Source organism: Camelus dromedarius, chromosome 2, assembly GCF_036321535.1.
Source record: "Camelus dromedarius isolate mCamDro1 chromosome 2, mCamDro1.pat, whole genome shotgun sequence".
Lineage (NCBI taxonomy): Eukaryota > Metazoa > Chordata > Mammalia > Artiodactyla > Camelidae > Camelus > Camelus dromedarius.
Genome location: NC_087437.1, coordinates 4,795,342 through 4,807,788, shown reverse-complemented (window position 1 = coordinate 4,807,788; position 12,447 = coordinate 4,795,342). Strand labels below are relative to the sequence as shown.

Here is a 12,447-nt window from a genome sequence, read left to right as displayed (position 1 = left end):
CTGGTGCCAATTTTGGGTACCAGCTTGCCAACTCTAAATATAAAAAAACAGACAATGTAAATGAGTAGCCAAAGGTTACGGAGACAACAGGTCAACTCATTTCTGCTGGCGCCTTGAGCTCCCTTCTTAGAGCCACGAAACAGCGCCCCTGGCCTCCCACTGTGCGGGTGGGACACGTTTCTCACGTTGAGTCCTAATGAGCTCTGACTGCTGACTCAATGGGCAACATTTTGTTTAGGAAAACACAAGAAAACCCAAAGAACATATTTATATTTAGGCCAGCTTCCAGCAACATCTGGACACACGACAGCCAGGAGAAGACTGCTGTGTATTCTGCTTGATATTGAGAAACAGGTGCTCTTATATCAATGATGAGAATTTTTAATGGTACAAACATGTTGGAAAAATGAATTTAACCCTACAAATCCTGCACCAACAAGATATCCTGTGCCCAGGATTTTACTGAAGGGAAAAGAAGGTCCAGATACATGTGTCCATGCATGCCTAGAGCAGCTTTTACAGCTCACGTCTATGACTGGTGCAGCATAGCTAGAACACCGTCTTGAGAAACGAGGCCCGGGGAATATTCGAGCTAAGTGAGATTCCCCTCACTCACCACGCTGCATTCACCGCTAGAGGACACAACCCGAGCATTTGCTGAATATAGGAAGAGGTCATTTCGTGGTGTGATCTAAGAATTATAATATATATTTGAAGAGAGAAGTTGACCATGGGGGAGCTGACTGTTGGGCACAGAATGTGAAGTTGGAGGAACTCTGATTAAAGGAGGGGCTGGCCCTGCTGCCACTGGCTTCAGTGCTGCTCAGGTGCTGATCCTTTGAAATGGATGCCTGAGTGGAGGGGAATGTTGGTGTGTTCCCTGGGGCTTGTGTGACCTCTTCCAGGATCCTGAGCACTATTAGCATGTCTGCCATCTCTTCTTGTTTAGACTGCAGGAATCCTGGACCAGTTCTTGGACCAGAGAATTGAGTTCCTTTCTCAAACGCAGGCTGACCCTCATCATTTTCCTGTTAAATATCAGCGAGGCTAAGTATATTTAATGAATCTCGTTTGAGCCTGGCGTTCTCTGCAGATGTCCCCACGCCAGCATTCTCCTTTTCAGCAGTACCAATCTTGCTAATGAGTTGGCATTTCCCCCAAGTCAGTGCAGCCAGAGTTTTCGCCAACTTCTCTTTGTGTCTTCCATAAAGCTGACTTGTACAAGACTGACCAAGTCTGAAAGTACGTAAGACACCGACCAATAACCTGCTGACAGGCAGACATGCCGCTGTCAGCCCTTCTCGGTTTTGGAAAGCGAACTGTGAACTCAGGCCAGTGGGCGGCAGCAACACCACAACCTCAGTCAGCTTCTCAAAGAAGAGCCCTAAGCCAAGCTCCACAGGGCACGGCAGCCCCCGCACGGCACTGACCCCGCACAGGGCTCTGCCCGGTCGCCGTGGAGCCACCAGCCACACCAGCCCCGGGGAACACACCAACTTTCCACCTGGAACCCCACCAGCAGCTGACACCCTGGGTTGGTCAGATACCTCGTCAGTGTTGGGGGAGGGGCTGTGTAAACTGACATTTATTTTTGTTTGAGTTCTTATAACAATTGTGTAATGAAAGCCCTACCGGAGGAAGATGTGGCTTGGAAAGTGGAAATGCAAGTAGAAAAATGCCAGAGGTGTCTTGCTAATTTGTATTTAAGAGGAAGAGACACTGGTGAAGTCTGTTTCCCTGCTTCTTCCTATGGCGCCCAGGAGGGACTCCGGGGCGGGGAGAGGTGGCCCACGTGCCCCGGACTTCGGCCTGTGCCCATGCAGGGGGCGGCCCCCGCGTTGGCCAGAGCCCACCCCGCACCCTCCTAGTCCCTCTCGTACACCCGCCCGTACAGAGCAGCCGTCACCAGACCAGAGGACAGGCCCCGCTTCGTCAGGAAGTAGTGATCGCTCTCCCAGCCAAGCTGGTCAGGGGTTTCCAGGGTCATCCCTGAGGTCAGCAGCATCGGGAAGACATAGGGGGTGCTGAAGTTCCCCCACAGGTGAAACTCAAACATCCCCGCGGCCTCCGTGATCTCCTGACCACAGGTGTCAAAGCCGAGCCCCCCGCACTTGACCAGGGCGCAAGCCTGCACGTAGTAAGTACCGTGCACGGTGTGAAGACCGTCGAAGACCCCCAGGGCATATAGCTCTTTGGACAGAGTGGGCCTCTGGTAGAGTAACTGACAGCAAAGGCCATTGGCGCAGACTCGGAGGTGGCCCTCCTTTCCCCAGACAGGGACCAGGGTGAAATTGTCATACATCATCTCAGAGTAGAAGGTGGCAGGAGTGCTCGTGTCCCATCCGGTGGCTCTGTTGCAGTGGACATCCTGAGCGTCCTTCTCAGAGTACGGACCAGCTGCCAAGATCTTTAAAAACTTACCGTGGGCTGGGTCTGTTTTACCTGTGGCATTCGCTGCACCAACGAGACCCAGTGGGTTTTTGGCCACCGGGGCAACTATAAGGTGGCCTTCGGGGCTCTCCATGTCATGGTGCCAGAAAGACTTCCGAGGGGCGTGTATGCCGCTTCCGGTCATCCCTAGAGACGGGTGGTGGATGTTGGCGGCCAGGAGGTTGATGCCAAAGGCAGTGGCAAAGCCCCTCTGGATCTGCACAGCCGCCAAGAGCGGGAGCTGGTTCATCCAGGCGGTCGGGTACACCACGTGCTTCACCTCAGGGTCCCTGAGCAGCCTGGCGGCAGGTTCAAAGAACAGGATGTCAAAGCAAGTGAAGACGCCAAACTTGCCAGCAAAGGGGGTGTCGAAGATGATGTGGTCCACCTCGAGGGGGGTGTCAAATGCCGCCTCGAAGTAGAGGTTGTGTTTGCGGTAGCGGTCAACCAGGGTCCCGTTACTGCTGAACACAATGTTGGTGTTGAACTGGTACCTTCCATCATTTGGGCACCCTGGGTCCCTGCTGTGACAAGGTTGCTTGGTCCCAAGATTGGCCACCAGGAACATCTCTCCCTTGAGAGCCATACAACTCAGACGCTGGAGGACCTGGCAGGGAAAAAGTATAAATAGACAGAATTTTTAAACCCTGCCTTCTGCTTATAATTGTAAAATAGAAGAGTACCTGTGGTGTATCCATAATATGTAAACAGCTAACCCAAATCAATAAGAAAAAAATAACCAGTCCTGAAAGTGTGCAAAGGGTACAAACAGGTGATTCACAGAACAAAGACAAATGGCCCACAAACATTTGAGAGGATGCTCAAGTTCATGAGTGACAAGCAGATGCAAATTAAAATAAGGTGTCATTTTTCACCTTCATAAGACTGGCAAAAATTTAGAATTCCATCTTGCATCGACCAAAGGATGGGGAAAAAGGCACTTTTGCTCTGCTAGTGGGCATCTAAATTGAAATCAAAATCTTTTAAAGGGAAAAAATATCTTTTAAAAGGAAGTGCCTGTGGAGCACATGAGGCCTGGGTGTGATTTGTAGGACCCTAAGGTCGCCTCCCAGTCTCATTCAGCATGTCTTGGCTTTTGGCGAGTGGCATGGTTCACCTCTGCATGCCTTCAGAGCAGGTGGTGGAGGAAGGCTGGTCCCCTCATGTACCTCCGTGTCATTGAATCGGTGGGGCTCCAGGCATGGGTTCCATCCGATCAAGTGGGGAGATGGCATGAAGTCCAAAAATGGGTAAATGGAGGTTCTTGTGAAGTTGAATCCGTGAATCCCGTCTTCTGGGAACACTATGATCTGTGCGCCCTGTAAGTCAAACACCAGCGGACAGTCTGTGGTCAGACAATGGGAGTTACTCCCTCACTCACCCGACAGCCATCCAGCAGTAGCCCTGACCCAGGAAGCAGAGGTGAAAAGGTGGAGTTTGGACTCGGCAGGGATCTCAGCCCTGGGGGAGCTGACTCACTCAGCCCGACTCCGAGGGAACAGACCAAGTCCCCCAGGAACCAGCACTGACTGTATCTGGGCTCGTCAGGGAGGAAGGGATGAGTGAGCCTGGTGGGAGGGGCAGGAGTCGGGGGGGGGTTTGTTGGGATGCAGTGGGACAGGAGGTAAGGGGGTGGCAGCGACTCTAAAGGACTTTGAATCTGGGGCTCATTAGCAGACGTGCTGCCTGGAGTCCAGTGGTTTTCAATTTTCACTATGCATCTAAACCAGACAGGGGACTTCTGAAAAAAAAAACCACTCTGTTTAGGGGTGATGCTGGGACCCCCTCGCTAAAAAATCTGCTTCAACAGACTGTGGGTGGGGTCCCGGAAACAGAGTTTGTGTGAAGCTCCCCACGTGACCCTAACGTGCAGCCAAGGCTGGGACCCACCGGGCTGGTGGGTGAAAGTCAGTGCGTTGATTTCAGCACAGAAACCAGGACCTGATCCAAGTGGTGTTTCTCCAGCTGGGAGTGAGGAGGCTCCCATCGCAATCCTGACCAACCCTGGTCCTCCTCCCAGACCTGGAGACACCCCGGGCTCCCCGTGACGGCAGCAGCAAACTAAGAACCCTAGCCGCACGGGGCAGTGCCCGGCCGCGCCCTCCTGCCGCTCTGGGCTGACAAGGCTCAAAGCGTCAAGCCTGGAATATCACCCCTGGAACATTATCAATGGAGAGGTGGAGGAGGCAGGCAGGGCAGGATGAGTGATCTAAAATAACAGGCAATTTGAGTCACTTATTTCTGGAATGCTCTGCAAACTCTTATCATTTTTTCCCCTGGTTATAAAAGCTTCAAAAGTTTAATTGCAGAAAAATCTGGAAAACAGAAAATTTAAAGGAGGAGTTCATAATTGTGTATCATGAAGATGCGTATTGTTAATATATTGGTGATTTTTATTTTTCTCTCTCTCTCTATAGGTGTGTGTATAATTGAGACCATAACAAATGTGTGGTTTTCCACCTTGACTCTCTCACTCCAGAACATTAAGACTCCAAAGATAAGAAATAGCATTTGTGGGTTACAGTTAAGAGGACACCAGTTTATCCTCTACTGTCGGACATTTGAATTGTTCCCAATTTTTTTGGTAATAAAAAGAAAACTGTGCTGACTGCCTGTGTACAGGTGCTCAAAACACTTCCTGAACGAGTGATGTACACAAATCTTTGACTGGCGCTCCCTTATGTCTTTAGAATAAAGCCTCATCAGAGAAAGTCCTGGGTCAAGGGCATGAGAAATTTTAAGTTCTTAACATAACGTTGCCAAATAGCTTTCCAGAAGGCTTACAGCAACGTACACGCCCTCCAGCAGAATGTGAGGCCAGTCGTCTTACTGCATGTTATAATGAAAAATCAGCACAAACCTGGGAATACAGAAAGTTGAAAAATGTACGCTTTCCAAGAGATACTGGGGTTCTGATTAACAAGCTCACTCAAGGGTTGTTTATCCAGTGAATGTACCACTGTTTGACTTTGCTATTTAATAAAAGATCACCCTAAAGACAATTTTATGGCCTGTAGAACATTAGCCAGTTTTGTGTCTATTAGCAGATCCATTTCAACATTCACTTGACTGACGGATACACTCCTGTTCCTCAAATCCCCTTGTGAATGAGCTCTACCATCTTCCTGGTTCCTTCGTTAATTAATGGGCTAAATAAAAGCTCTGGCACAAGACCAACCTACACTTGAGAGTATAGGATACATGTTTTTAACTTTTTGAAAATTATGCTTTGACAAATATTTTCCTTGATTAAAAAAAACTTTGAGAGCGATGAATGGTTTCTTAGGGACAGTAACAGTTATGTATATGTATTGGGTTAACGTGAAAATGAAATTGCGTCTCCTGGACACGCATCTGCCAGGAGTGAGGAACCAAGCCCGAGCTGGGGCAGAGCTTCGGGTCTGACGCGATTACCTGTCCTTTCTAGGAAGGAACTCACGTTCCTGATGAAGGGTTGAGCAATTTGCTGATGGACATCAATGAGATAAAAAATTCCTGGGGATTAGGAGGTCAGCCCGGGTGACCGACCAGCCTAGTATCGTTAAGCTAGAGTCCTTCTCTTCCCATCAAGAGAGAACTAAAACGATTTAACTGGCTTGCTCAGGAGCCAACACCCTTGTAGGCAGTTTGATGTAAAACTCTGACACACGCTCGGAGCGCCTGTCTTCGAGGTTGCTTCAACACACGCAACCACAGAGCGGAGTGGGATATCTGCGAGCCCTAGAAATGCCCAGATCAGCAGCTCCACCCCTGCTCCTGGACCACAGACACGGAAGGGGTGATGCCCGCAGTCAGCGTGGGTTCAAGGAAAACCCGTGGTATGTTTCACTTGGGGGCGGGTGACTAAAACGCAGGGGGACAGTGCGGCCACAGTTCCTGGGTTTCAGTGAGGCATCCGCCACATGCCTTAGCACCGTCTTCGGGACAGGATGGAGAATAGAGGGGTGAGATGTCAGGGCCGTGCAAGCAAGCGCCTCCGTGCAGAGAACACCCTGGAGCAGATCTGCGTCAGGAGGAGGGCTGAGGGGACGCAGCCTGGAGTGTTTTTATGCTGATGTCAGAGCGGATACAAAAGAGGTGTTTCCAGAGGTGTGGACGATGGTGAAGGTGCCCACAGAGCCCGGTGGGCGGGACTGATGAAATTTAACAGCACGCACATGGCGCCTGCTCTCGGGTTAGAGAAGTTAACCTCACAAGGATGGGACAGCCGTGGCAATGTGTGTCTGTGTGGAAAGGGCTCAGGAGCCTGGGCCGACAGCAAGCGCTTTGTGAGTCCCAACCAGACGTGGCTGTCAAAAGCTATCTGGGGGCAGCACCTGGCACCACAGAGGCAGTCTCCTCCGCCCTCGGCGGACAGGCCGGGAGGGCTGCAGGAGCTCAGGGCCCACACGTGACCTGGAAGGTCTTTGGTGGCAGGGTGAGAACAGCATCTCTCAGTGGCCATGGGAAGGACAGGGGGATACAGCTGGCGACGGGTGCCACCACAGCGCCCTCAGATCTGGGGAAGACAGCATGCGTGCGGAGGGACTCGGTCTGCTGTTTGGCCCAGAGGATGGGACAGTGGGTGACAGTCAGAGGGAGGCTGTTGCTCACAGAAAAGAAGCCTTTTCCATAAGTTCCCACTGCCCTCAAGTGGAGCGTGTGGACCTGGGAGGCAGCGTGTCCAGGGCCACCGGAAGCTCTCAGGAACAGCTGGATGGCAGGCTGGGGACAAGAGTGTCGCCCATCAGAAGACGGTGGGCCAGGCCTTTGGGCGCCCTTCCAACATTAGTGTGTTATGTAAGTATGTCCCACAGGCTAGACCCTAAACTGGAGTGGTGGGCAGTGGCCGTCCAGGGAGTCCTGACCGCCCTGAACAGAGTCAGGGGCTGTTTGGGCGGGACTTGCTGGCAGGATGCGACTGTCCTCTGAACTCGCAGACACAGGGCGCAGAGAGTGCCTCCTGTCCAGACAGTGGGCTGGTCCCCACCGCCACAAGGGTTAAAGGCCAGACTTCCTCCCAGCAGGTCACCTTCCTACAGTAACTTTGGGCACTGACACCACCGGGTCTGCACCACCCTTCCTGGCAGGAGAGGCTGGCACTGGTGCCCTCGGTCTGTGTGGGCTGAGTTCTCAGACTGCTCTGGTCTGGCACAGAGACCAGAAAGGAGTCCTGTGTAATCGGGGGGCAGCAAACTGCAGCTCCGGGGATGCTTACTACCCCAGGTAAACTCCGAGGGCCTCCGAGGGCACGAGAGGCCGTCAAGCCTGGGGCTCTCAGACTTTTCTGCACATCAGAATCCACTGGGGAGCCTTGAAAAATCCCAAAGCTCAGCCTGCAGCCCAGACGATGGCAGGCGTGGGAGCCTGGCCCCCACATTTGTTTCTTAGCGGCCAGGCCACTCCTCCACACAGCCGGCGTGAGAACAGGGGTCTGCCACAGGCTTCTGGGACTGGAGGGGGAGCATCATCAGGGGGGCCTTGCTAAAGTGTGGAGTCTGAATCAGCAGCTCTAGGGCAGGGCCCCAATTCTCACTTCTTCCATCTCTGGGGCGGGGGCAACTGCTACGGCTGGTCCGCGGACCACCCTCTGAGTAGCAGGACTCAGCCAGCTGACTAATTCCACTTAGCTTATCAGCTGATTTTCCAAAGGGGCTGCGGGAACCACCGATGGGGGCTAACGAGCAATCTGCCCTGTTCTGCGGACCAGCCACCCTGACCCGGGAGCGTATCTTGCCTTTTGGGCTGCAGCCATCACTTGCTGTTCGTATACATCAAGGTTCTGGTTCATGAGCTCCAAGGCCTGCCTGCGGCTGATGAGGTCCAGAGGGTTCGGGCTCAGGATGGACCGGTGCTCGTACACGGCAGCCACGTACTGGTCGGCCTGGTGATGCTCGGCTGGGCAGTGCTCACCGGTGTGGACCCCCAGGGCGGCCACGTAGCAGCCGCAGAGGAGAAGCGCCAGCGGCCGGCTGGCTCCAGACATGATGCAGACCGAAAACCTAGAAGGGAATGGGGCGAGGAGAAAACAGCTGAATCCTACCTGAATCCAGGGGTGAACTTTCGCAGCTGGGCTTCAACAATCCAGTGAGGAAACTCACCCGCAGTGACTCTGCAGCTCAGAGAGCTTGTTTACCCTTCCTAATAGAAAGATCTGTGTTCTCTCCAAACACGCAGCCAGGTACATCTAAAATGGCTCACTGTGCTAACAGTCTGGTTTCAGCACATTTCTAAAACAGACCCAGCGTCTGCCACGATTCTCCTCCCAGCAGGACAGCAGTGTGTCACTGCCCACTCTTCCAGCAGCTTAAGATTCAGGCAGTACTAATGATGGTTTTACATGATCCTGTGACACAGCCCACCTCCCAGCACTGCCCTCTCTACACACAAACATGCTGCAGCTGGAATTATGTGACCCTAATAATACAGCTCGGCTGTCCTGGCCACAAAAACCCGGTGAATCAACCACAACTCCCCCGGCGTGTCTCTGGTTAGTGACGAATCTTGGGGGCAAGCCGCCCTTTACCCAGCGCAGCGCTCTTTAACTTAGTGCAGAGCAACTGCTGACTTCTACGTAAACGCCAGTTTGTGGACAGTTAGAAAGGAGTCTCCCCATCAACGCGGGACTCCCTGCTCCCTCCTTGAATTTGAGGATTGCCACTGCACACCACCACCTCCTCAACCTCTGTCTCTGTGACTCCAAAATGCACACTCGGAGCAGTCGTTTGGAAATAAAAATCCTTTTGCAGCAATGAAATGCAATTTTCTAGAAAGTAAACTCGAATTTTCCAGAAAGTAAACTCAATTGTAGCTCCTACTATAAGAGACTAGAAGTTAATCATGTCACTTACAATGACACATCCAGGTGCCTCTTTTTCCCAAGAATAGGAATTTTAATTTCTTTGGGGGAGGGGAGGTAATTAGGTTTGTTTGTTTGTTCCTTTATTTAATGGAGGTGCTGGGGATTGAACCCAGGACCTCGTGCATGCTAAGCACGTGCTCTACCACTGAGCTGTACCTGCCCCCCCGGAATTTTAATTTCTAATAGTTATGTGTTACTAGGTGTTTTAGAGTGAACAGTCCAGTTCCTTTAAAATCAGCCTGGCCTCCGAGCTGAAGCCCCTCCCCAGCACACAGATTTGGCAGGTGGTGTGCCATGCCCAGGCCCCTGCCCTGTGGAGAATTCCTGTGGCTGAGCAACCACCCAGGAGTCTAATTAAGTGGCAAGACACCAGAGACAAATGGAAGAACATATTCCTGCTCTTTACAGAGAAAATGCACCCTGCCCAAGTCTGACTCAGAACCCCTGTGTGTGCATTTCAACACAGACGCTCTGGGCTGCTGCAGTCTGCATGCAAAGCTTCCCAAAACAAAAGCAATCATAATTATTTTCAGCAACTGATCGCGGACCTGAGATGCTCTGTGAGGCCTTGCAAATTCAGATCCTTCTCAGAATAAGTGGTGCCCTCCCGTCCCCACTCTGCCCCGTCTCACTATATTCCTTTTCCCCAGGGAATAAAGGTACCATCTGAATACTGGGGCCCCAGGATGTGCCCCCATTCCTCGGGGACGCTGTAAACAGTGAGTGAAAATGAGAACAAGGGGCCTTTGAGTGACTGGTCACGAGTTTTGGAGCAGGAACAAAAATATAATTGATAAGCTTTTTTATCTGGATTTGGCCTCTGAAGACCAGCAAGGAATAACTCTTAAAAAAGTCTCAAAATACGTTTTCCTTTCCATCTCTGGTTTCAGAATGATGACAATGGGGGCGCAGGGAGGTTTGCGGGGAAAACGTTCATCTTCAAAGTCACAGTCACAAAATCTCTAAAGCGTAAGGCCGTGGCCTCATGCAGAGCTGAGGAAACAGGGCCGGGGTGGTGGTGGGGCAGCAGCTGGACCAGGGCCCGGGGCAGGCAGGTCGGGAGGTCCCCGAGCTGGGAGTGGAGGCCAGTGTCCTCCTTTCTCCGATAAGAACTGCACGCCGCTGGTTTATGTCTGTTTACATCTCAGGGCCGTGCCATCAAGCAACACAAGGAAATCGCAGAACCAGCAAGGTATCACCTTTCTTTCTATTTTGAGAAAATAAATTTAGATTATTTACAAAAGGAGCCTGGGAGGGGAGCTGTGAGTGACAGTCATTCCTGCGGGAACGGAGGCAGGGCCGTAATAGGAGGCCAGGCCGACTTGAGTAGGTATTCACGCTGGAAAGCAGCAAGCTTAATGAGGGAGGAGAGAGTGAGGCACTGTAATAAAAATAGGCACCACAGTTTGCCCTCGCCGCCAAAGAGCGGGGAAATAGCAGGCATTTTAGCTGAATTTGCAGACTCTGGTTTTCCCTCTGCATGGGCTCCACACAGGGTCTCTCTCGGGAAAGATCAGCCCAGGCAGAGGAGGGGGCTTTGGAGGGCTGGTCTCAGGCATCAGGATGGAAGGACAGGTGGCAGTGTGCTGGCTCCGGCTCAGGAGTGGGGAGGGGGCTGCCCGCGAGCGACAGGGCCCCGGAAGTCAGGGGATCTTGGAAATCCAGCAATGGACCCTCCCGTAGGGCTGGCCAGGGCCTGGACCATAGACAAAACAGTGACTTGAGGTGTGTGCCCTGGCTGAAAAGGGAACTATGGACCTCCTGCCCATGGAGGGCACCTGACTGTGAGACTGCACTCCAGGGAGGGCCCAACAGGAAGGTGGACATGTGTTTCCACATCCTGCTTCCTAGCGCCCCTGAGATGGGGGCCGGGAGACGACAGAGCCAGGAAGCCCTTGTGCATCCGACTCTGGGTGCAGGCGCCAGGGATGCAGCAGCGAAGGCGCCCAGCCCTTGCGAGTGGAATCCCCACCCCCATCCCCCGCCAGACGAACGGGGAAACTGACGCAATCAGCTATAGACGGTCCCCTCTTAGGGTGGTTCGACGTGACAATGGTGCAAAAGCAATCGGTATTCAGTGGAAACTGCTCAGAATTTAGCATCTGGACCTTCCCTTGGGCTGGACGTGCAGGACCACCCCCTCTCCCAGCCTGGGCAGCGGCAGCCTCCGGTCCCGGCAGCCACGTGGTCACGAGGGCGAACCACCAGGACATGTACGACCACCTGGACCCAAACACGTTCTCTGTTTCACTCTCAGCTCAGTATTCATAACCTACATGAGAAGTTCAACCCTCTGCTATAAAAGAGGACTTGTGTTAGAGGGTTTTACCCCGCTGTCAGCTAGTGTAAGTGTTCCGAGCACGCGTGAGGTGGGCGAGGCTGGGCTGCGATGCTCGGCAGGTGAGGGGGATGAAGTGCATTCTGACATAGGACAGTTTCAACTTAGGATAGTTTACTGGGACTTAGCCCCATGGTGAGGTGGGTAAGACCTGTACTAGGATGTCAGACGGAAATCAGGAGGAGAGAGAGAGATGGAGGGGCCTGGCGTGGGTGGGGACTGATTTTAAACAGTGTGGCCAGGAAGGGCTCGGGAGAGAGAAGGTGGGGTCTGAAGGAGGAGGGAGAGGAGGCCCGTGGACGCCTGGGGAAGAGGCTCCGGGCAGAGGACTGCTCGGGCGAAAGGCTCGAGTGGAAGCCTTTGGGGTGGTTCCAGATACAGCAAGGAGAGTGGTGGGCCGGAGCCCAGGGACCAGGGACGGCGGCAGAAGGTGAAGTCAGAGAGAGAGGGGGCCCCTTACGGGCCTCCTCGCACCCCCTGCATGGCCCCACCCTCTTCCAGCCTCATCTCCTTGGAGCAGCAGCCTGTGAGATCCAGGTAAAGCCTGAGCCAGTCAAGAATCTCGCTCAGAATCTTCCAGTGACTCCCCATGGCATGCAGAGTGAAAGCCAAGGGCTTCCAGGACCGACAGGGAGCCGGGTACGGCTGGGAGAGCGCTGCTGGCAGAGGGCTGCTGGGGGAGCGCCGCTGGGGGGGCGCCGCTGGGGGGGCGTCGCTGGGGGGGTGCCGCTGGGGGAGCGCTGCTGGGCACCACCTTCACATAAGCATCCTGGTCTTTTACTGGCCTTATGGAAGCCTCCGCTGCTCATTCCATAATGAAAAATGTCCCCCCCACCTC

General features: G+C 53.1%; 1 protein-coding gene across 8 annotated transcripts in view; it reads right to left on the bottom strand.

Moving 5' to 3' along the window:
* Window positions 1-254: 254 nt before the first annotated feature.
* Window positions 255-12,447, bottom strand: part of BTD (biotinidase) — a 32,183-nt gene continuing 19,990 nt past the window's right edge. For 7 of the 8 annotated variants that reach the window (XM_010988992.3, XM_010988993.3, XM_010988987.3 and 4 more), the window contains 3 exons: window positions 8,147-8,411; window positions 3,600-3,749; window positions 255-3,037 (listed from right to left, as the gene is read on the bottom strand). In XM_010988992.3, coding sequence (XP_010987294.3) covers window positions 1,865-3,037; window positions 3,600-3,749; window positions 8,147-8,395 — 1,572 coding nt within the window. In that variant the 5' untranslated portion in view covers window positions 8,396-8,411 and the 3' untranslated portion in view covers window positions 255-1,864. Of the gene's footprint in view, window positions 3,038-3,547; window positions 3,750-8,146; window positions 8,412-12,447 lie in introns of all 8 variants that reach the window. The other variant, XM_031466880.2, reaches the window with a different exon arrangement.